This window comes from Triturus cristatus, chromosome 4_1, assembly GCF_964204655.1.
Source record: "Triturus cristatus chromosome 4_1, aTriCri1.1, whole genome shotgun sequence".
NCBI classification, from domain to species: Eukaryota; Metazoa; Chordata; class Amphibia; order Caudata; family Salamandridae; genus Triturus; species Triturus cristatus.
In genome coordinates, this window is record NC_140585.1 from 463,910,084 (window position 1) to 463,935,087 (window position 25,004).

General features: G+C 44.3%; 1 protein-coding gene across 1 annotated transcript in view; it reads right to left on the reverse strand.

Moving 5' to 3' along the window:
* Nucleotides 1-25,004, reverse strand: part of STRAP (serine/threonine kinase receptor associated protein) — a 143,616-nt gene that overhangs the window by 22,164 nt on the left and 96,448 nt on the right. Inside the window, exon 7 of the mRNA XM_085652664.1 lies at nucleotides 7,031-7,167. Within this exon, the coding sequence (XP_085508790.1) occupies nucleotides 7,031-7,167 (137 nt within the window). The remainder of the gene's footprint in view (nucleotides 1-7,030; nucleotides 7,168-25,004) is intronic.

Here is a 25,004-nt window from a genome sequence, read left to right on the forward strand (position 1 = left end):
CAGTCTGGAGCTATTTGTTCCCTTGTAGCACAGAACTGGTCAGCCAAATGACTGCTGGAGTTACTCAGGTAGCCTTGCTTCAAGGAGATGGTCCTTTCTCCTTCAAGCAACACAGAGGGCTACAAGCAGCAGGGCAAGTTCTCTAGGGTAAAAGACAGGCCTTGAGCACCAGGACAGTCCTCTGGTAGTGGCAGGCCTCAAGCAGCAGGGAAGTTCTTAAGAGTACAAGGCAGTGTTTCCATGTTCCTCTGCAGGTCCAGGAGTGTACTGAAGAGTTGGTCTGAGGGTCCAATATTTATACCTGGTGCCACCCTCAGAAGAGAACTTCTAGGCCTTTCTGAATCTGGTTCTGGAATTTCTCCCCTTCCCCGGCTCCAAGAGATCTAAGGTGACAAAAGTCTGGTGTCAAATTCTTTGTGAGTGTGCAGGAGGAAGCCCCTTTGAAATGTACTTGGGCAGTGAATAGCTCCTCCCCTCCCACCCTGGCAGAGTGGTCCATCCTGCCAACATTTAGTCGCCTTTTGTCTCACTGTCTGGTAGGAATACACAAGGGCCAACTACACTCAGTCATGTGATGCATGACACAGGTACCAAATGGTTAGGACAAAAAAAATGCCAACTGTCTAATAGTAAAGAAAGTACCTAGAACGCGTGCTCTAGACGCAGTGTGCACTACTAGTGCCCACTACGAGAGTGGAACCTAACTGTAACACAATTAAATGTATGTTTTCTAACAATTCAGTGAGTTATTCATACATAAACAATACTCAACAGAAAATAAACGATGAATACACTTGTAGAGTTTCTTGATCAGGTCGATTTAATTTCAAAGACGTGATTCTTATATGAAAATATTCCACTTTAAGACTAGTCTTGTCATTCTTATGAGGCTAGCTGTGTGATTCATCCCAATGCATTTCGGGCTGTAACAATAGCCCTTGTCAGGGGTATCTACAATCAAACACATATCCTGTGAATTCTCAACAGAAGTTTAATGACTAACATACTTGCATACCAGAACCTCTCAACGTGAGGCACACTCACAATATGTGTAAAGACTGATGGAGGTAGCTCAAACAAAGATGAATAGACATCCCAAATAATACCTCTATAGATCCCCAAAACGGTGCTCTGCGAGTCAGTTCCATTGCAGTAAATGGAAAACCAAATGTTATGAAAGCTGTCCGCATTATAGTGAATGCTACTCCTGTGGACCACTCAAAAAACGCAATAAGTGAAAAAGCAGGGTAAAAAGTGATGGTCTCTAAAGGGGTAAATCAGACTTCCACTGATATAGTGAGGTGCACATGCAGGACTAACTGAACGTGACGAACGAGTGAAGACAACGAGTGAAAAAATTATTATTAGCACCATACTCCTCGAATCGTTAACGCCCCCAAATTCAGTATTTAGGTGCCACCTGACACCAGGAACTCAGATTCATTGACCCCAGAAGAAGCACAAAGAGCCCAAGAATGCAAGAACGGTGGACTAGCTGTGGACTTGGTGCCAAACCCGCCTACCTGCTCCTGTTTCGACAATTGCAAAGATCAGACATGTCCTGAAGCTGTGCATCCTCCAAAAGCCTCCGATGGCCACCAGCACTTCACCAACCCATCAGCATCTCCGTTGAAGGGGAGGAACCACTTGCCTGCAGCTACCGACTGCAACATCCGGTTCACCTATCTGCTAGCCACCGGGTTCACCGACGCAGCAGCCACCCAGGAGGTCAGCTCCGTCTTCAGCACCAGAGAAACCAGCATAGAGGGTGGTACTGCATTCCTGTTTTGTCCCCATCTCCAGGTCGACCCCTAAGGTGAGAATCTCCAACGCAAGCAACCTGCCAGGCTAAACACCTCTGCACAGTCCGAGCCTATTGACAATGCAACCTTGCGCCAGTGATCCTCTAGAACAGAGCCCCCTGTTGGGTTTAGACTGACTTGTCCCAAAGTCCCCACTTGCAGCATTTTTCTGCATACAGCTTTCACCATAGACTTCAGCTGTAACATTCAAGGCTACCCTTGCGAACAGCACCTCTGCACCCGGACAGGTAAACCCAAACTGCTGGTGTTTCTAAGGGCCACGGCTCCTACTTACCTTAAGTCCTGAAATTCATTTGCAAGTGCCCCTATGCAGTGTATGTTTCTCCCATTGGCCAACAGTACAGCGCTCGAGGCTCATGCCTCAAATCTGATAGCGGTTTTCAAACACTTGTAGATCTTGCTGTCTAAGTTCATATAAAAATCTATGTTATTTTTCAAAATTGGTGTCGGATTTCCTTATTGAGTGAATGTCTCATTGATTGATTCTGTGTGCAACATATGCCTAACATTCCCCTCTGATAGGTCTAAGGCTGCCAGACCACACTACTGCAAATAGAGCTCCTTGCAATTGTTATTGCAAACCCTTGTACACTAGTAAGGGATAACTGGACTCTGCACAGTGCACCTCATTTTTAGGTCTCGTCTGAGCCAGCGCTTTAGCGCTGCTCTCACGAGAGCTTTTGTAAAAGGGGGATCTGGAAGTGCAAACAGTGCTTTTCAGGCCTCCAAATACAGTGCATGTGCGCCGGGCGCGCGCACCATTTGGCAGCCTGAAAAGCACTGTGTGATCACTTTCGCGGTCGCTTTGATGTCCTCAGTGAGCCGCGCTGCCACTGAGGACATCAAAGCATCCGCGAAAGTGCACACCATTTGCCACCCCTTCCTGCTTGTTAAGATATGAATAAAACTGTCAAATCACCGAGTTAAATAATAATTGGGGGTGGCGTCTTTATTTTTTGGTATTCAGCTGACATTTTTGGAAGCAAATAAATGCATTTCGTAAACTTCTGCGTAAGATTTGATTCTGTATCTGGGTGGGTGGACTGATGGATACAAATCTAGTCAGTGTCTCGCCTCCACGGTCCAGTTCTTACCCTCATGGCATCCGTCCTTGTTCATTGCAATAGCTCACAAAACGCTTCCCTCATTTCGAAAACAGAACATTTCTGTAATATGTAAATATAAAATCGCGAGCTCATTAGCACTCCTGCTCGATAGCATGCAGCGTTTAAGTTCCTTTAGTTTGCCGCACCATATCAAAATACGTTTCAACTCTGTGCGTCGCTGACAATCGAAATCCCACCAGAGGGGATAGCAAATCTGTAGCTTATCACAATTATGGACACTACTCAGCACTATCACAACAGAAATTATATTCTTACTTGCAGGCGCGTGTACAATAGATTTCATCACTATAACAGCTTTCATTTGGAATTATCAGCGCTGTGTCTCGAGAACACTGTGCTCGCCGTGTATTTTAAAGATGAACTGGGGAAACGCAAAAACGTGCATGAAGAGCTGTTTACAATTAAAACAATAACAGACACTGACAGCGCACCTCCGGACAGCGAGCGTAGCCAATCAAATGGATTACCTAATCATGGACACTAAATAGTGAGATCAGTTCTAAGGCAAAACAAATAATGTGACCACCAGTGACACTGTGTCACCGACATGCCTGTGCATTGAGGAGTGACATCACGTATCATTTGAACACCACGCCCTCTAATGGCATCAACGGAAGAGGCCCTGAATAACCACTGAGCCTCTCTGATGGCATCACATGAAATGAACTTAAACAACCTTTGACCTTTTGACATAATAGGAAGTGGCACCACACAAGCTGAGCCAGCGCCGTCACTATGATGACATGGGCCGCAGAATAAAAGTGAGGCAGGTGTTAATTCCATGCACAGAAAATGATCGCCCGAATTTTTGGTGATAAATAACCCCAAACAATGTCCATTATTAGCAAGGGTATTGGTGAGAAATAGTTATTCTCGACTCAAATCTTGCATGGTTCAATAACATTAATGTATCGATTGAAAATGACTGAAAAGAAATTTAAAAAACACCGCTGCGACCTTTTGTAACATTTTGCAACAGCAATGTTTTTGAGGGATGCCCGAGATAATATATATATTTTTTTAATCAGCCGTAGTGAGGATTTTGTAATAACGAGGTGAAACTGATAGGCTGATATTGGGGTAATGGCTCCAGGTACAATACATTGAATCCTTTAGGGGAAACAGAACTTTGAAAGTAGAGCAGAGGTGATAAAGTGACCCGACTCTTCTGATGGTCCACACAGGGAAATCTAGAAGAATTGTTCACCCTTGCTTACTCTCAAACAATTCACCCCCACCCTCATTTTTACATTATTTTATTTGATGCCAGTAGTGAATAGAGAACAGATTGGTGCACATTTCATCATGTATTCTATGTGCTTGGCAAGTTGTTCTTCGTTCCCATATTTTGACACAACACTCCATCATACTTTTGGGCATCTGTTAAACGAAACGACTTACTGTGCTCACTGGCACAGATGAAGTGACAACCCACGTCTACCCCACCAATTACATCTCAGGAGGTAACCTCACATAAGCTGGACGTCCAGGCTTATAATACCAGAAATTACACCACACAGCCTTTGACTATGGTCAAATCGAAGCTACTGCTTCAAATCTCTACAATGAACATACAAACAAGCATTTGCAATGCAATAGGTCTCGCAGTTATACGAGTTTGAGCTATTGGCATTGTAAATGACAGTGCCTTTTATTTATGTTTTAAAAAAACAAACTTAAATAAAAAGCATTGTCATTTACAATGCCAATAGCTCAAACTCGTATAAATGCGAGACCTATTGCATTGCAAATGCTTGTTGTATATTATATAGAAAACCAGCTTCCTACACCCAGAAATCAGGTAGCCACCCTTTCAATATCTTGTTAGGTCTCACCCGCGACAGCGCATGCGCTCACTTGCAAGAGATACTGTTTTTTTACAAGGCGCTTGGAGCCCACACACTGCTTGTAATTCGTTGGCATAATTGTATTACTTTTCTGTCTAACAAATGGCCAGCACATGCCAGCTTCACTTTCTCCCCTTTCGTGTGAAGCATGGACCAAACACGGATTGCTTCATCTTTATTATTTTCCTTCTGCTGTTTGTGCTATGAAAAAGGTACTATTTTTGTATTTGTTATATTCCCATCATGTTGCTTCTTCCCATCATGTTAATATAATAATAATAATAATCCACATTTGTAAAGCGCTAACAATCACCCGTAAGGGTCTCTAGGCGCTGGGGGCCGTCAGGAAGATTAAGCAAGCTATTGCCCAGACTCACATGGTGCTGGGCTAATCTGCCGCCGGCGCTGAGGATCGAACCGTGATCCCCAGATTCCGGAGTCAGTCGCCCTCGCGCCACACCTCTTCCTGTTGCTTCTTCCCTACCACCCCAACCACCTGCTGTCCGTGTGGCTCCTTACCTTTCACCCAACACACTCATTGACCATGTTGCTTCTTCTCTCTAACCTCTCACTCTCCCGCTGATTGAACTTCTTCCTCCCAACCACCCCACCTACCGTAGTCAGTGTTTCTTCTTCCCTTCCACCCTCCTGTTGTCCGTGTTTCTTCTACCCACTCATTGTCTGTGTTACCCAACCAGCCCCTATAAGTAAAAACAATTCATATGACACGGACAGCGCTGGCAGCACCACAGTATTTTATTTTTTTTTTTAAATAAATAACTTTTATAGCGCACTTTATTATAACTTTTTGTAATGAATAACAGCAGACACACATGGGCAAAGCCAATAGCTTTGACACAGGAGAGATTTGTTGGCTTTGTCAATGTTTGTTTAGCTACTGACATGCGGCTGCTTTGACAGCAAGTGCCGGACCTTTGTTGCGCATGTAATTTTTACTGCAATCACTCAAGTGGCTTCCGTCTGGTCTTGGGACATTGTTTCCCTCATTGGCGTGCTATTTCTTTGCATGCAAGTTTTTGCAGTCATCTTGAAAAGGGAATTCCAGATCCTATCATTAGGCTTATAATACTATTATGGTTTTACATTTTTTTCCATTTTAACTTGTTGCACTATCATGGACTTTTACTGTTTCCTGTTCCTAGTTATTTGGTTTTAAAAGCCCTATGCAAGGAGACCAGGGTTGTCTGCTGGTATGCAACAAACTTGCTTCCAGTTGTTGCTTGCTGTAGGGATGATTTCCTGTCTCCAAATTAATTCTTCTCTCCTGTATCTTTGATCTGCCCGTTACTTTTAAAACTTCAGTTTCCTTTCAAGTGCACTCAAGTTTTCTTCAGTCTGCCTTCCCCACTTTCCCAAGAAATCTCAAATCTGGAGTACAAGTTGGAAGATGAAGGGAGCAGGCCTTATCTTCAAGCCATGAAGCATCCTTCGGCCTCGCCAGTAAAAGCAACTATTGACAACAAGTAGGCCCCCACACCACAGAGTCTTCAATTGACAATTGAAGTATGGTGTCTGATCATTTTTAATCAATTAGCTAAAAGACAGGACACAAGAAAAATGACCAAACAAGCATGGTTATGTACGCCTTCAGAAGAGTCAAAACCTCTCTCCATAGGTCTCAAGCAAGTCCTCCAAACCCACAAATCTCCACCCTGGTGCAGACCTGCAACTACCTCCTGGAAAGGAAGAGGGACCTTAAAGAGGGATGTATTGAGGCAGTAGGGTTGTAAACTTAAAGAACGCTCTAAGCACTGAATTCCTAGGTCAATGGGCAAGAACGTGAGTTTTGGATCCTCACAAAATTATGAAAGTAACATATTCCCATACATAAAAGAAAAACACATGAATAGTACAAACAGAGACAGCCTCAGATGTCACAAAGCCACCAAAACTCCTCATAAAAGAAAGCGCTGAATAGGTCAGCCATTAGATACGCAATTATGTCGGACTTTTATGGTATACTGCAACCAAGAATTTTGTGTTTAACTGATAGTGTTGAATTACATGCAAGAAATTATACGATGCAAGATTTGGACAGCTGAGCCTCAATTTACTTGAACACAACACCGGGAAATTTTCTAATAAAAGCCTGATACCAAATTGTGCAAAAATATGAAAAAGAAATCAAAAATGTTACACACTTAAGACAGTGCCTGTAAACAGCCAGTCACAAACAAAAACAGTATTTTAATATTTTAGATAGAGAACTTACCAAGTTCTTCCCCTGTGTTATAATCATATTTATAAAGCTTGAAGTCGTCACCACCTGCAACAACACATTCTTTCTCTGGATGGAGAGATGCCGAGTGGATGGAAGCAGGAGCTTCAAAAGACTTTATCAGCTCCAAACTGAAAAGAAAAGAAGCTTTTTTGAAGTCTGTGACAAGGTCAAATAGAACAATTTCAAGTAAATCTCTCAATATGGTCCAGTGTCTTATTTATGTAGATTAGCAATGCAGGTCAGAGGCAGATGCGTGGGTACAACTCTAAATTATTGTTCATGCTGACCTCAAGGTTGTTACAAGTCTGAAAATATTCTTGTTGAGAGCGTAGGTAGAGGACTGAATGATGTAGCCTCTCCGTGTCAACTGAAAAAGTGACTCATGTTTTTGGCCTACTTAGTTCACTTTTAGGTTCAAACTAGTTTTTATTGTTGAAAGACCTTATCAGTAGAAAGATGTATTTCAACAGAACTGCGCAATATGGTGGATAACATCTCGCCATATCAAAGTGCAACCGTTAGATAAACTAAACTGACTCCAAATCAAAAGCAAAAAAATCATACAGCGAAAGTGTCAATAAGCCAAAAATAAATTACTTTGGTGAGCATGAAGCGGCTCTGTGAGTCAGAGCAGTCCCAGGTATTTAAAGCAAGTCAATTCAGTGAACTCTTGAGAAAGCGAGTCTTTCCATACCGAGCACATGCTTAATGCGATGTAGCCGGTTCTGCCTAGTCAGTACTCTATCTGTTCCTCAAAGCGCCAGAATAGCTTGATGAGCTGCTCCAAGTGCGAGGCTAATGGGTCTACCCTACGAGACTTATGTGGATAGGTAAGTGGGTTGGGAAGTCCCAAAATGGTGTAGGCCGGGAATCTAGGGGTGTAGGCCGGGAATCTAGGGATCTGATTGTTTAAATGGGTGTCTATATCTGTCAAAATCTCATCCCAAAACCGGGCTAACCTTGGGCAATTCCAGACCATGTGAAAGGGCCCCACTCAAGCCACACAGTCTCCAGCATTCGTTACTGTGTGTAGGGGGTTACCCCTGTGTAAAAGGGTGGGGGTCAAGTACTAGTACCTGACTATTTTCATGGCAGTTTCTATCTCCACGATACTGCTGGAGGTATGAAGTGCTCGATGGTATATATTCAGGCATTCTTTAGTAGTCAACTGTCTACAAAGCTCAGCCTCTCATCAAGCCTGTGCCGGGGACTTCTGTCTGGACGAGTCAGGTAGCAACATATTGTAAAGTTCTGTAATAAGAGGTTTGTCTGGTTTTTGTAATAAGCCATTTTTTAAATCTTGTGAGATGTCAATGTGCAGCTTCCTTAGGCGAAGGCAGCATAAACCAATGTCTAATTTGTATGTAACTGAACTTTTCATTCTCGGAGTTAACCACATCTGCTTGCATCTTGTCAAAACGTATGGGGCCCTCTAATTTAAAGAAATGTCCTATAGCCATCCCTCCCCTTGACATTCCTGAAATAAAGTGCCATCTAATGCCGGAGAGAAATCCAGGTTCCCTACTATGGGGGTTAAGGGAACGATAAGAGACCCCCTTGAACCGCCGGACCATTCTACGTCTTCAAGATTGAACCAGTAATCTGAGATAGATAAAGGGCTGCCAGGAGAAGAGCGCGAGGCAAAAATGGGACCTTCCACAGAGGTACCCGCTATAACTCGGTCTATGAACAACCATGGCTTTTTAGACTCTAGACAAGACCACTCAAGCAGGCAGCAGAGCTGGGACATGTAGAAGTAATGGAGGAGGCTAGGGACGCCCAAACCCCCCGTCCAAGGCGGGCGACAGCTAAGTTCGCGTTTCATGCGAGGGCACCCATCGAGCCATACAAAACCCTGAAGTGCATCTTGTAAAGATTGTATCCCTCCTCATGGAGGCCAAAGGAAGGGGGGGGGGGGGGGGGGGGAGTCTGGAACAAAAAGAGAATCCCCTAGAGAAGAGTCATTTTTAGGGGTGACACCCGTCCCAATAAAGACAAGGGATACAGTTTCCAATGGGCAAGGTCGGCTTTCACCTTCTTGACTGAGGCTTGGTAGTTAAGATTTTTAGTCCCTTCCAGCATCTAGGACAACGGAATTCCCAGATACAAGACTGAAGCCTTTGTCCACTGAATCGAGTATTCTAAGGTCAGATGGGCCATGGAGTCAGGCTAGGTGGACAAGCGAAGTGTTTGGGATTTAGCTAGGTGATTATGAAAACCAGAGGCCTCTCCAAACAATCTCAACTCCCTTAGAAAGTGAGGCAAACCTGTTTATGGGTCATCTAACCAACCAATAACATAATCAGCATACAGTGTGATGACACGCTCCTCCGCCTAAAAACATATTACAGTTATATCAGGACTAGCTCTCACCCTTTAGGCAAACTGCTCCAGGTAGCATGCAAATAGGGGTGACACTGGACACCCCTGCTGTGTGCCTTTTTATAAAGGGAACAGGGCATAACTAGTACCATTAACTCTAACTTATGCCTTGGAGTCACCATAATTACTCAATATCCAGGCACGGAACCGCTCTCCAAAGCTGAAACGAACTAGTGTCTGGGCTAGATAAGGCCAGTGTACACGATTGAAAGCTTCAGCATCGATAGAGAAGAGCACGATTTCCCTTTGAGAGCACAAAGCCTGATCTATGAGGTGTAGGACTATCTTTCTATGGTCTGCACAATGCCTCTGAGGAATAAAACCCGCCTAGTCCAAGGCCAGTAAACCCGACATCGAGGGGGCAAGATGGCCTGCAAGGATGCCCGTGAAAAGCTTTGCGTCGACATTTCATTTAGCAAGGAGATGGGGTGATAGGACCAACAGTGACATTTAAATGTTCCCAGGCTTAGCAATGACTACTATTGACGCCTTTGTCATTGAGGGCGGGAGTGAGGAGGGGCCATTAATAGAACTATAGACCCAGGTAAGAAAGGAGGCACAGAAAACCTTTTTAAAAGTTGCCAGGAAGTCAATTGGACCAGGGGATTTAAGGATCTTCTGCCTCGAGATGCCTGCTATGACTTCCTCTGTTTTAATAGGGGCCTCAGACCCAGAAGCTTAATCATCGGTCAGGTGAGACACATTGGAAGCACACAAGCAGTGTGTTGGGGTCTGTTCAGGAAGAGTTTGAGCCGAATAAAGTTCCTTATAGAATTCCCTGAACCGAGCAGAGATGGGCCCATCCCCTTCAACGAGGATACACTCAGTCAATTCGGAGTCACCCCGGCCTTTTGACACTGAGCTCTGAGTTTATTAGCCAGCAGCCTCCCATATTTATTCCCCCTACGTAGAATGAATGTTTAAGCCAAAGTAGGGAGTACTCAGCACCATCAAGATCTAACCCCGCGAGTTGTATCCAAGCGGCTTCTAATTGCCGCTCAATCCTCGGAGCCCAAGTTCAAGGATGAATGCACTCTAACTCCCTCACCTGCTGCTGCAATGGTCTTTTGGGCATTCCTAAATTTTTGGCCTGCTGCTGAGATTGCTATGAATTCTACCCTTATAACTGCTTTTAGAGCGTTCCAGACCACGGACACAGGGTATCCAGTTGTCATTGACCCTTCAATAATACGAAATTGCCTTCTGTATCTGCTGGACGACAGGCGGTCTCTGAGGGAGAGACTCCCTCAAGTGCCATGGTGTGGAGGAACCAACAGGTCCAGAGAGCTTCTGATCGAACAGAACGGTAGAATGATCCGAAATCAACAGTGTTTCTATTTCAACAGTTGTGGCCACCATCTGAAGATCCCTGGAGCATAAGAAATAGTCTAGGCGGGCGTAAGGTTTATGTGCGTGAGAAAGGAAAGTTGTCTGTGGGTGACATTCCCACCAAAGATCTCTCAGGCCCATTTCCTGGAGCCATAAAACACAGTCTGTGGGCCAAGCTATCTAAATCGTGAAACACTAAGTTGAGATCTCCTCCAATCAACACCCATCAGACTTGTGCTATGAAAGTCTCTGCTACTGCTCTGGTTATAAACTGATCGTGCCCTTCACTTGGCGCATAGATGGACCCTAAAACTAAAATGAGAGGCCCCATGTTAATCTGGTAAACAAGGAGATGGCCCCTAATCTCTGCTATTTTGAAACCCATTGTCCCTCAAAAAGAGCGTGGAAAAAGTATCGCTACTCCTGCTGTCTTGCATGCCAGGGAATTACAGTTTTGCTGGGGAAAGTCTCAGTCTTGAGCCTATGCCAATCACTCGAAACCAAGGTAGTCTCGTACAGTACACAAAAATCGTCCTTAGAATGTTCAAGACAGGAGAATTTAGCTTTTCTGTTTATAGGATTATTTAGCACTTTAACATTGAAAATGAGAACTCTCAGTGTGTCCTGTGGACAAATCATAGTGTATCATCTATCGGTGTGGCCTCTCAGGGCTGAAATAACGGGAAAGATCGCTTCAAAAAATACAATGCAGAGAATCCCCACACATCCAAGATAAACCATTTATGCTGGCTAAATTGCAAATGTAAGCACCCCTATAGAAAGAAATAGACCCAACAAGAACAAAAACAGAACAAATGTCCATGGTGGAGAAAAAGCTCTAGATATCTCCAGTGTAAAACCAGTGGAAGATGAGGAAATGGGATCCATGACCAGAAACCCAAAGCCTGGCAGGCTACCTCTCCTGAAACCCAGTTCAGACACAGCCATATTCCTCATGGGAACAGTCCAGAACAAACTGCCAAGCCAGGTCTTCCCTGGACCAGTTTCGGGGTAACAACCCTCATCAGCCAGGATAGCTTGAATGCATGGTAAAGTGAGCAAGAGGCACACGTCTGGGCATACCCTGCCAACTTAGGGAAAACAAAGCCAACACAAGGAGATGATTGACGGAGAACTGAAACTTTAAAGATACACACCCAGTCACAGATCTGGGTTGAATCCATTATCATTCTTTAGCTCACTTCGCCACCCCAGTTCAGACTCAGCCATATGCAAAATCAGTCTTGACCCTGTTCCTCACTGGAACTGGATTCAAGATAGCCTGGCTGGGAGGTTCTACTTGGGGCCACAGATTTAGCTAGCTGAACTGTAGAAATGGGGGTCAAATCTGAATAGTCAGAACATTGTAATGTATGAATTAATATGGAATAACATACGGAATATGGAACAGCTCCGAATTAAACTGTGGCACATTAAAATTGTGTTATGCACATTGTGCACAGACATAACGAGGCAACCAGACACTTCTGAATATTCCCAAAGGTTGCTGGCCCGAATGTGTGTTTGCACAGCTAATCACAAATTTATTTCTAAATAGTGTTCTAAGGTGCTCAAACAATAGAGTGGAACGGCCACACTAATTCCCCTGAAAATGCATAGTCTTGTCCGGAAAGAAAGAAATTTCACACATAAATAAGCACGCCACAAACAATCGAAAAAATTAGCAGCTATGAGAATCCGAGTCTACCGAAAATATTAGGACATGATAACCTCAAACAAATTACACATTTTCTTGGAATAACATGCACATATTTGGTGCCAATTTCACCAAAATCCGCATGGTAGGGCAAATTCTGGATTTTTTGCCAATAAATAGATGCAGGTTCGACCAGCCGATATTTATCTTAAAACTTTATTTTTCACCCAAAAAAAAAAAGACAGTTGAAATCGGTTTACTTTTGCATTATGGGACGGTCTCCCAAGACACACCCATTGGGTAAATTGTCACGCCCTTCCCGAAGAATCTTCCTACTGCCTGGATATGATTGGGAGGAGGAGAGTCGGACAAATGCCTTCTCTGGACTCTTTTCAATTGCGCTGGACTGCCCTGTAGTATAAACTTATTGTTTGATTAATTAAAAATCAGTTATAATCACTTAAAACATGTGGACTATAACAATAAGGCCCTATGTGTATTTTTTTAAGTTCTTACAAGGACTTAATTGTAACGCTGTAGAATAATGCTGGTGACAGATACTATAAATAGACTATACACAATTTCACTCAGCATGATCGAATAAATGTAGGGAATCACAGTGAAGTACTGAAACTCATTAAGTTAAGACGCATTGAGATACAAGAGCGTGTTGTGAAGGTCACTTTTGTGGGTCCATCCCGATTCAACATCACCAATCACTGAAGGCCATATACCTAACAGGACCCTACAGAGCTATAAACTTTCCAGGCCAACACTCGAGGGAGAGAGATGGACATGTGAAACTCAAACAATCGGTAATGGGAAGAATCTGCTCTCAGATCACTGCCTTAATGTTAATATAAACGTCAACTTTTGAAGCATTATAACCGAAGGCCAATTATTTAGATGTCAGAGACCTAACCTAAACATTGATGCATTAATTCTGCCAAACCGGTATCCTGCTCTTCATCTTAAATTGGTTTTAATTGTTGATTAGCACCAATATTTGTTGTATATATTTCAATACTCAAATGTATTCAAATATAATAGCAGGTTTGTGTGTCTTAACCATAATAACTTCGGTTATTGCTTCACAAAATTCACACTATTTCTACTAACTAGCTATGTTTAGAATTAGCCAACTCCATAACCTGGAGAACTACCAGATTAATTTAGAAACAGGTTGGAGGGGTTGGGGAGGAGGCGGACCAGGTTTAGTTCTTGGTGGAGTCCACTTTCCTAATTTCAGATGAAGGGTGGACCTGGGGAGGGCTGAATGCAGGAGAATGGGGCCATCCTTTTTTATTGTTCTATTTTCCTGTATTAGTCATTTACTACCATATGGATGTCTAAGACACTACCTACTATAAGACCTTGATAATCAGAAGGAGATTCAGTACCAAAGGGAGTCGATGGCTATCTTTATGAGGCAGAGCATCATAATATTTCACGGATCAGGGTGGTATGCAGGGAACTATGCTAACATGCCCCATAAACAGCAAAGAAAAGCTAGAAATCAAACGAAATTCCGATGATCAAATTTAAAACGTGAGACTCTCAATCACCCTGGAGGAATAATCTAAACTATTGTAGCTAACAAAGACGAGATATAGGTAGTCCCTATGAGTGCCAAAATAATCCTAAAGTGGTTAGACAGAAATCCTGGGCATAGAATGAAGTTGAGAGGCTCGAACGTGGATTCCCAAGTCCCTTCTACCTCTTGTAAGGCAAGCTGCTAGGGACTCCATTACCAGGGTGAGCAGAAGGGGGAGCGGGGTAACCCGGCATCCTCCCCCTGCCAACTTGTATGCTGTGGAGAACAATCCTCAGAATATGGCTTGGATAGTTAGTTGGGTGTGTATAAAACAATCAGATCAGTCTAAAGAGTACAGGCTCCAAAGCAGACTCTAGATAGCACTTCAAATAGGTCGTCCCAACTCAAGGTGTCAAACCTATTACTCAAATCTAGTATAAGGGCCGCGGTTTGAGGCCATCACTCTTGTAGTGCCTCCATGATTAAGTCAAATCCCTCTTACAGGGAAGGAATATGTTACTCACCCTGTAAGCATCTATTCGTATCATGTAGTGCTGTAGATTCATATGCATAGCATTATCCTGCCATCTAGTGTTGGGCTTGGACGATTACAAGTTGTTTATCTTTGAAAAAGTCTTTGAGTCACGAGGTATAGTGACTCCTCCTCCACTGTGCATTGTGCATGTTCCTTAGCTCCTCAGTTAGATTGTTTTTGGCTCATAGGGTGAGCGTTAGAAAAGGAGCAATATGGGGACAGAATAGGGAAATATGCATAAAAGTGTGATTGCGTAATTTACTGTGCTAAATATAGTAGCAAATACTGCAACCAAAAGCTTCCGGAGAGGAGGGTGGGTGCATATGAATCTATGGCACTATGTGCTTCAAATAGATGCTTACAGGGTAAGTAACATTCCATTCGTAGCATGTGCAGGCCGTAGACACATGCTTAGCATTGAATGTAAAGCAGTGCTCCCCTTGGCGGTGGCTAGTGATTGGTTGAAGTACTCGTCTGAAATAGTATTTTAAGTACAGCCTGACCCACTCTTGCTTGTTGATCTAGGAAGACATCAACATAGTAGTGTTTTGTGAATGTATGTGGGTTATTTCATGCTGCTGCTCTGCCAATATCCTCTATAGCAGAGGTCTTCAATCTGAGGGGCGCGACCCACAGGGGGGCCCTGGAGTCATGGAAAGGGGGGGGGGTCGCACATTTCCAGGCCTCACTTCTGCCTGAAATCCAAAATGTTCTTTTCCTTTGGGAAAAAGAGAATGGTCCGGGTGCTTCATTCTGAAAATGCTTCTGCTGAAGTTAATTGCGTCTCCTGTGCTGTGAAAAAATAGAGGCCAGGCAGACAAGTAAAACAATCCTTCACACCAGGAGGCCTGCTTGGCTGAAGATGCAAATGCAGCTACGAGTTAAAAGGGTGCTTGGGAGCAGTAATCACTCCAAGCATTGTGATTGCAAAGATTTGTTTTTTTTTCCATTGGTAGTAGGAAGAGTTAACACCTGGGCTGTGAAGTCGTGCTTTTAATTGTAACTGTATTTACACAGTGTTTAGTACCCCTGAGGAGGGTTGAAGGGACAGTTATGCAAAAAAACAAAAAGCAAATTGCATCACTTATGTACTAGTATTACTAAAATCTACATTTTGGAAGTTCCATTTTATCCTAAAATATTATTTAAAAAATGACTTGCGCAAAATATTTTGGGGCTTACGAGACGCTTGTGCCGCTGGAGCATCACTTTATAAAGCTCCGGCAGCGCAAGCGTCTCCATTATAACTATGTGGCACCGCAAAGTCACCCAGCGTGGTTTTGCATGGCCTCATAGATATGGAGTAAGACACAGCAGTGCAAGTTGCTGCGATGCCTTACTCTGTGTCAAGTAGGTGTACCATGGGCATTGCGGTGGGTGTTCCCACGCAACACCAATGGATTTTGACAATGCTCCAGATTTACAAAACCATGTAAACCTGGGGCAGCGCCAAAACCTTACGCCTACACACAGCAGGCATAACAGGGAGAAATGTTTTCATTTCTCATCATTATTTCCACTTTCCATGTGTGCTGCATTCTGCAGCACACACAGAAAGAGGAAAGTCCCTCTCTGGATTATTTTTGTGCAGGAAGGTGCCCCTTCCTGCACAAAAACAATCCTGCCTATGTTGGCACAAGGCAGAAATTTGCGGGTCAGACCCCCCCCCCACCCACCTTTCCGCTCGGACCCTACACGTACCACCTGCGGAGTCCCCCAGGGGACCTCCCTCAGCCCGACACTCTTCAACGTCTACATAGCTCCGCTCACACCCATCGTCAGAACCTACGGACTCAACATTGTGTCATACGCAGACGACACCAAACTCATCAACTCCCTATCCAATGAACCAAACACCGCCAGACACAACTTTCGAGAAGGCATGGAAGCAGTCACCAAATTGATGAAAAACAGCTGCCTACAACTAAACACCAACAAAACAGAAGTACTCATCATTGGCCCAAACCCAGACGCCTGGAATGACACCTGGTGGCCCCCCCCCCCCGTCCTCGGAAGCCAGTCTACCCCCACGGACCACGCACGCAACCTGGGATTCATCCTGGACTCAGAGCTCAAAATGGACCGCCTGATCAACTCCGTCTCGTCGTCCTGCTTCCACACCCTCCGCCTCCTATGCAAGACCTTCAAATGGATCCCCTCGAACACAGAAAGACCGTCACTCACGCCCTGGTCACCAGCAGGCTCTACTACGGCAACGCACTCTATGCCAGAATAAACAAAAACCTCACCTGCAAGCTACAGAACATCCAGAACAACGCTGCAAGACTGGTCCTCAACCTGCCAAGACACTGCCACATCTCCCAGCACCTGCGCACACTCCACTGGCTCCTCAAAGCTAGAGTCACCTTCAAGATGCTAACCCACGCTCACAAGGCCCTCCACGACACCGGACCAGCATACCTGAATAGCAGACTCAAATTCCACACACGACAAAGGACCCTACGATCAGCCCAGCTCTCCTATGTCATGGTCCCCTGCACCAGAAAGACGAGATCAGGAGGCCGCTCCTTCTCCTTCCACGCAGCCAGAGCCTGGAACGACCTTCCGCTCCACCTCATACAGATAACATCGCTCCCCATCTTCGCAAGAAACTTCAAAACCTGGCTCTTCCACAGACCCCCTTCCTTGATGGACTGGAACCTGCGACGACAACCCCCCTCCCCCCCCCCCACGGCACCTTGAGACCCTTACGGGTGAGTAGTCGCGCTTAAACACCTGATTTGACTTTGTGCTTCCCGACGCTTAGCTTCAGCGCAGGCTTGCTTCCTTCCTTCCCTGCATGACTGCCGCGTTACTCAGCTGCCTCCAATCTCCAGAGGCGTACTTGTAGCCACGCCCCTAGAGGTGAGCAACAAATTCATGGCAGCTGCGCAGACAGAGTGGATTCCTGTTTGGTGAGCCTAATTGGCCTTTTTTAAACCTTCTTACTTTTTGTTTTCTTTCAGTTCCTTGTAGGCGCGGTAGGAGCTGGGAGTTGCCTGGCTCCTGTGTCACTTAACTTTCATTTTGCCCTACACTTTATCCTCAGTTCCTTGTAGGTGCACTAGGCGGTGACTGGCTCCCCTGCATTATGGCACCATCGTATTTTTAAAATACTTAGTCTCACCTTGTGCTTCCTGCCGCTGAGCTGCAGCGCAAGCTTCCTTCCTTCCTTGCCTGACTGCCGCGTTGCTAAGCTGCCTCCCATCTCCAGAGTAGGACTTGTAGCCACTCCCCTAGAGGCGGGCTACAAACTCATGGCAGCTGTGCGGCTGCGGCGCTGGCATGCCAAAGGAAAGCCCATCTGAGCCCGTCTGTGGCTGGATGGCGCAAGGACCCCTGCTTCATACATCATCCAGTCCGCTGCCAAAAGTGTTGAAGTAGGAAGACATGTCCACTATTCCTGAAACGCTCTACTAAAGCTTAATTGTCCTCTGAGACACGTGCACCCACACTTTAACCCTATCACAAAATGTTAACGGCTGCAGTAGGTGCGGTTTCCGTTTAGGCAAAGCCCACACTATAGCCTCTAGTGGTAGGGCATACCTACCCAACAACAGAAGGATGCAATGCCTATTACTCAATTGCCGCTCACTACCCAAACAAATTGAAAATAGCAGAACTTCGGCCTTATGCTTTCTTCCCAACTGAGACCTGGCTAACAGAAGCTTTGGCTCATGGCATACTAATGCAGTGCCTCAAAACTATGCCATACTTCGCCTTGACTGGCCCACTTTTAGAGGAGGAGGGCTTTCGATAATCTTTAAAAACACTTTGCGCTGCCATCTATTCACATTGCGAATTCTGAGGCAGGTTTCTTCAGCCTTACTTTAAATAGTAAGGTTACACGGACTGGATTCTTAATCTATCGTCGACCAGGATCAGCAACGACTTGTTTAAACCCAAGGAATATGATACCAAACTACACAGTCAGATATGCAAATTTGATAGTGCTAGGGAACCTCAATATTCATATAGATAACAAGGACTGCTCGATCACGAAAAACCTAATGGAAGATTTGAGTATCTTGGAACTTACCCAATTAGTTAATGCCCCCACACATGACCTGAGCCATATTTTGGATCCCATCTTTATGAACTCTCATTCTTTAAAAGTAGCCAAACTCATACTGGTAGCATGGTCAGCCCATCACTTGATTCCTTTTGGAGCTACGGAACCCTTACGGGCAGAGATGCCGCTCCACAAATCCACCTCGCGCAGCTCAGATTAACCCCCCCCCCCCCCCCCCCCCCCCCCCCCCCCAAAGAATATACGATGGCCTCAAACTCCCATAGTCTTGCAGAATGTCCATCACTAGCTAATACACAGATTAAGGGGTGGATTAATCCAGCATTAGACTCCTTAGCTACTAGCAGGTGGGCTAAACATTCTGCACCCTAGTTCTCAGAGGCACTCCAAGAAACTAAGATTGTGTAAAAAGTTAGAGCGAGTATGGCCCAAAGAATATAATTAACATCACAAATCTATTTATCTTGCAGCCTTAAAGAAATACCACAAGGATCTTAGGCAGGCCCAGGCAAACTATTATGCCCTACAAATTGAACACTCAAATTTTTTTACCAGGGAGCTCTAGCACGTAAGCAAGTCTCTCACCTCCCTAGAACGTTGTACAGTAGCAATCCCCCCCCGCCGTCTACTGCGCGCTGTGATCAAATTGCAGTCTACTTTGTGAATAAAGTGAACAACATCTATGCTTCGAGAATGCTAGGACCTTTAAGAAGCCTCTGCCCTCGGGCACTCCGTTAGACACTCTGGGAAACTTCTTAACTTACAATCTATGTCAGAGACTGATACTTTCAGTCTAATGCTTAGAGTTAAATCCCGATCCCCCTTAGACCCTGCCTCCCCAGCTATCTTGGAAAAAAGAATTGCCATTATTGCTATGGAACTTCAGTTTGTCTTTCTGCACTAGCTTAGTCCCGGAAGAATAGAAGCATACCATGGTCATTCCTCTGCTCAAAAAGCCTACCTTAGACTCATTACTACCTGAGAACTTAAGAGCTATCTCATTACTTCCCTACTTTGCAAAGGTGGCGGAGAAGTTAGTCAACCAACAGCTAATGCAGTTTGTGGAGGAATACGATCTCCTCCATGAGACACAGTCTAGATTTAGAACCCTCTTTGCCACAGAATCAGCGCTACTTCTAGCTTCAGACTCTATACGTAAAATTGCTGATGATCAATAGTCATGTGTGACCCAAGTGCCGCCTTTGACGTGGTTTCTCATGGCCTGCTACTGGACAGACTACACCAGGAAGTCTTGTCTTGGGCTGGCTGACAAGCTTTCCAGAGGGTCGCACTTTTCAAACTGCCCTGCAACCCTATGTCTAATCTATTCAACATCTGAAACAGGGGGTGCCTCAGGGCTCTGCCTTGAGCCCGACCCAGTTTAATCTATATATGCGGGCATTGGTAGATCTGTTGAGCGAACAGGGTGTTCAGGCGGTGTCATTTGCAGATGACATGCAGCTGATCCTCACCTTGGCCCAGGACAATGGCAAAGCAGCAGAGGATTTTAAGTTCTGCATGGAGGACATGGCTAAGTGGATGAAATACAGTTGCCTCAGGTTTAATGCTAGCAAAACTGACATTCTAGTGGTAGAAAAACAACCCTCCATCTGGTCCTCAAGATGGTGACCTTGCTAGGATCTCCTCCAGCTCCAAGTCAGAAATTAAAAAATCTTTGAGTTTGGTTTAACTCCACCCTATCCTTCTCTGATCGGATTTCAACTCTTACAAGTACCAGCTTCGGGAATTTTAAAGATGCTGAAGAAAATCCTAGGACTTATCCCGGACGATGCTAGAGAGACAGTGGTACAGGCGCTTGTGACATCTAGACTGGACTACTGTAATGTCCTATATCTGGGGTGACCAAAAAGGAGCATATATATGCCCCAACGGATGCAAAAAGCTGCAGCTCGAATGTTTCTAAACATCCCTAGATTCTCTTCAACAGGGACTGCTCTGGAGATTCTCCATTGGCTACCTATTGAGAAGAGGATCTCATTCAAAGTCAAGTGTTCTGTCCACAGGATACTGCAGGGTAAGGTCCCAAAATATCTACGCCCCATGATACACCCTTATCCCACACGCAGTCTAAGATCAGCCTGAACTGGGCTGGTCTGCATCCCTAAATTTAACAGGAAACGCTTTGGAGTTCTTTCATGTACTTGGCAGCTAAAAGATGGAATTCTATTCCTATATACCCAAGACAGGAGACCTGAGAATCAGTTTTTAGGAAGCAACTCAAAACTTGGTTGTTTAAGAAAGTCTTGTTCCCTAGAATTTTTATCAACCTTTGCTTTTATTTATGATCTTAGCCTCTGAAGGAATTCAGCACGGGGACACTGCCATAACATAACTAAGAGGGAGAGTCTGCTGCATATTCATTCAATAAGGCACACCTGCTTGCCTTGAACCTCTTCGGTCTCTCTTACTGCAACATTGGACAGAGGCACACACCAAGGAGGCAACCCTGCAAAAAGAATGTGAACCCCAGCAGAGCTTTAACAAGCAGCCGTCAGCTGAAGCTTTGGCAAAACTACTGTAGCCAGCAGCTCTTTTATATAACTGCTGGCTGCAACAGTCACCTGTGGGAGTGCATTTTCAGAAGCGCACTCACAAGGAGGGCTTCAAAGAGGCTCTAAATACAAGTACTGTGTGTTCTATTGTTTGAAGTAAAAGAAAGGGAAGAAGCATGCATGGATCTTGTGTCACTCACTGTTGCTGCATCTGCAAGTTGGTCTCAAAGTGACTGCACTAGTGAACAGTATAACCTGAGTGGTACCATGTACAATCGGTTCTTGCACAGATGGGCTCTAAATTCGAAAAAAACAGATGAACAATTACTTTTGTCCATCAACACTGCTGCAAAATGGAAAATTGTTCAATACTCTTGTTGGTTGATCCAAACGTGAAAGACACAATGGATAATAGAGGTTCTATATATGCTTGTATTGAGGAAATGAGCTCCCATGTACCTAAAGCCATCTGTATCCAGGCCTAAGAACGCTCAAGCTTATGGGATAACTGTCACCAACCACAAAGGCCTAAATCTCACTCTCCATCATGTTGGGAAGTGCACAAAACATTTCTGCACAACAGCGGTTAGCATATCTGGAGGAGTCAATTATTTTGGATTACAGGTGCATAACACTTCCTTGGCGATAGCTGTGAATAAACTAAGGAACATTGTGGATGATCGAATTACACTAAGCGTCATCTTGTTATACCCTGGAGACCAAGTTTAGTCACAATTGCTGGCACTGTTGCTGCCTTGTTCACATCTCTCTTTGAAGGTTACTTTACTCATTAACTTTACATTGAAACCATTTTAGGATTTAGTGTGGGGTCTTACAGGGCTCCTCTTTAGCAACCATCTTCAACATATATGTGTGACTTCCGAGTTCAATAGATCATTTGTCTGTTCTACTGTGTCTTATGATGATGACGTCTGACTGACTCACATCTGGATCATCAGACAGCGAGCTCTACATACAACCCGATCAACTGCTAGACATGTATCCACTGTTAAATAAGCACTTATTTTTTTTAACAACATGAAGGCTAATAAAAAATAGAATTGCTCTAGTCAGTCCTCGGCATTAGGGGATCCTCCCAAACAAGCACCCAAAGTCAAACCATTGGAAATACCTTGGGTGAGAACCTCTCTTCCAAAGCACAAATCAGTGGTTTCCTCCTACTTCCAAGATTTCCATCTGCTGCAAAAGAGTCCCATTTCTATCTAAGGAGATAGACTCCAAAGAAGTTGCTAAGTGCATGTGTGTTTTTTTAATGGACTACTGTAATACGGCTCCAAGGCCCTTTCAAAGCTGAGGGGAATACAAAGTTTGTTATCCAGAAGGTCGTAAATCTGACAAAGTTTGAAAAGGTGTCAGAAGAGCAAAGCACACTATATTGGTTCTGGTGAAGAATTAAGAACCTCAAAGTAGAATGACTGCCTTCCCATCCTCATACATCCGTTACCCTGAATAAACAAGGAAAGCAAAGCAATAAACACACAATGATTGGCTTTAGGAATAGAAGGGACAGGAGCTTAAACCAAGTGGTCTTTGTGTTACATGCAATCATGGAAACAGTGATTATGCGTATTTTAGGATAACTGTTTCCATGAGACCAAATTCAACCTAAATGACAGTGCACCTGGTTTTCGTTGGACCCATCCAAATGTATAGTTTTGTCTTTGAAACAGAGTGAATAATTGGTCCAACAACAGAGGCAGCTGTTCCAGGATATAAGTGGGCCCCGGGAGTAAGCAATTCAAGCTCACTTTTTGAATCGGCAAAGCTTTGTGCACCAGCACAGAACAAAGAATTGGACAAAAGGCACCAAGTTTTACAGGCATTCCCCCGCCCCCTTTAATAGTAGGAACCAGGAACTGAAATCGCCTGCGATTGCTGGCATCTGATTAAAAAGATTTACATTTATTTTTAAGGTCAGAATATGCCTGAACGTTCAAGAACAAATTGGCACAATTGCCACAACCCAATGTCCGGAGATCCACTGCCAGAGCTAGTTGAGGCATCAAAGACCAGAAGGCTAATGTTCTGCTCCTCTTCAATGGCCACGTCACAATTTAGACGTACGTTTCCAGCTTTCTACATCACCTAAAAGATCCATTCCCGATGCAAGTGGAGACGAACAGCTTAAAGAGGAGACGTCGTCCCCAACTATAATCCAGTAGAGGCCAGACTAGTGATTTACGAATTGGAAAAAAAGGTATTGAGAATATATTGCTTCTTACAAGTTAACTCACTAGACCCTAAGGTTGCTTCGAAATTAAATAGAAAGACGACATGGGTCCAAATGATGACAACAGATGGACAGAGACCAAAATGGCCATGATAACCCTAGCAATTTTCTCCAATCTCAGACTGATCCAGTTTATATATTGCCATGTGTTTGATTACAATCCAGTGCAACTATGGAAGAGGGGCAGAACCCCACATCTACACTGCCAACAATGCAAACAGGCATTTACAATGCAATCAGTCTCATAGTAGTCAAAGCTAGAGCTATTGGTGTTTCAAATGACAATGTTTTTTAGTTATTTTTAAAGCGATAGCAAGGAAAGGGGACAGAGAGGAAACAATGGAAAGCACTCCTTAATCACTTTTAGACCCGGAGGAATAGCTCTGTTCTGAAAGCAAATAAGTTGACAGTAGATGACATTTTTGTTAAACCACTGTAAGTTGTGAAATCTGTTCCATCTCTACTTCCCAAGAGATACTGTGACGTGTATATAGCGATAGCTCCTGTTTAGATTATTCAGTTTTTAAGGAATGTAATTTTTTTCTTGAATAATTTCAAGGTACCTCGAGACATAATACCTCATTTATGCATTCTTGGTCATGTCATCATTTTAAAAGCACTTCTCCACTGCAGCCAGCCACTGGTTTGCCCGTTCCTTAAAAGAACTCCGGCAAACATAACCAAAGGGACTGTGTAGGTGGACAACTGCCTGAAAGGGATATTTTGCTCGAAGTGCCAGGAATGTTTCGCCCTACAGGTCACGACCTAGGAAGAACAGGCATACAAACCCATCTTAAACAAAAAAGGTTGGTGGATAGGACTCACCGTGTCTTAATCACTGGGGGAATTTATTGGCAGTTTGTTCTTTTGATGTCAAGTTAAGCGCCGCCTCCATTGCTCTCTACCCAGGGCTATAATTGAAAAGGAAATTGGGCCCCTGGCTTTCACAACAGAACCATTTACAGGCACCTAATAATCTAGGTTTAGTCTCACACAAGGTACAAAATTCTCTGGAGGGAAGACATGGGCGTACGCAGTCCATGTAGAATTTAATTAAAAGTGAAACAGTCACAATGAAATAAACGTATACATCGAAGCGCAGACGGCCAACAAAACCTTTTTTTTTTTTTTTTAAACTATGGAGGAGCAATGGATGACACTGGGGAGATTATGTGACGGCAGCAATTATGAAAGGGAAGGAGGTGTGAGCAAGGAGGCAACAGATGGCCAGGGCTGGCCAACCAAATAATTAATCAGTGATGTCCACAGGGCAGATGGATACTACTGACCAACCAGAGTAAAGGTACTTAGAGAGGCAGACCAACCAACCAACCAACCAAAAGCGCTGTGCTGGTCAAAAGCCCATATTCTGAATACAGCATGCCTGGCAGAGCAACCCATGCACTGCCCAGGGGAGACCTAAAAAGCTATGAGCATTTATTTCCATGTGATATGGGAAAGTCAGGGAGAAGTGGTGGGGTGAGAGGTTGAAGGAAACCCAAAACTTATGTTACTGGGAATTATGAATAGAACCTTTATTGGAATCCATTTACTACTAGACAAAATTGACATTTGAAGCACTGGCGTTCAGAGGCAACTCTCATGAAGAGGGAGTGGGAAAGAGATAGACTTTTTGTTGTGCCACAACTTAAGAAATGGTGCACAGAGCCACAGGTAGTCAAGCACACCAAAGTCTGGGGCAAATGGTGAGGAACATTTGCAGATCACAAACTC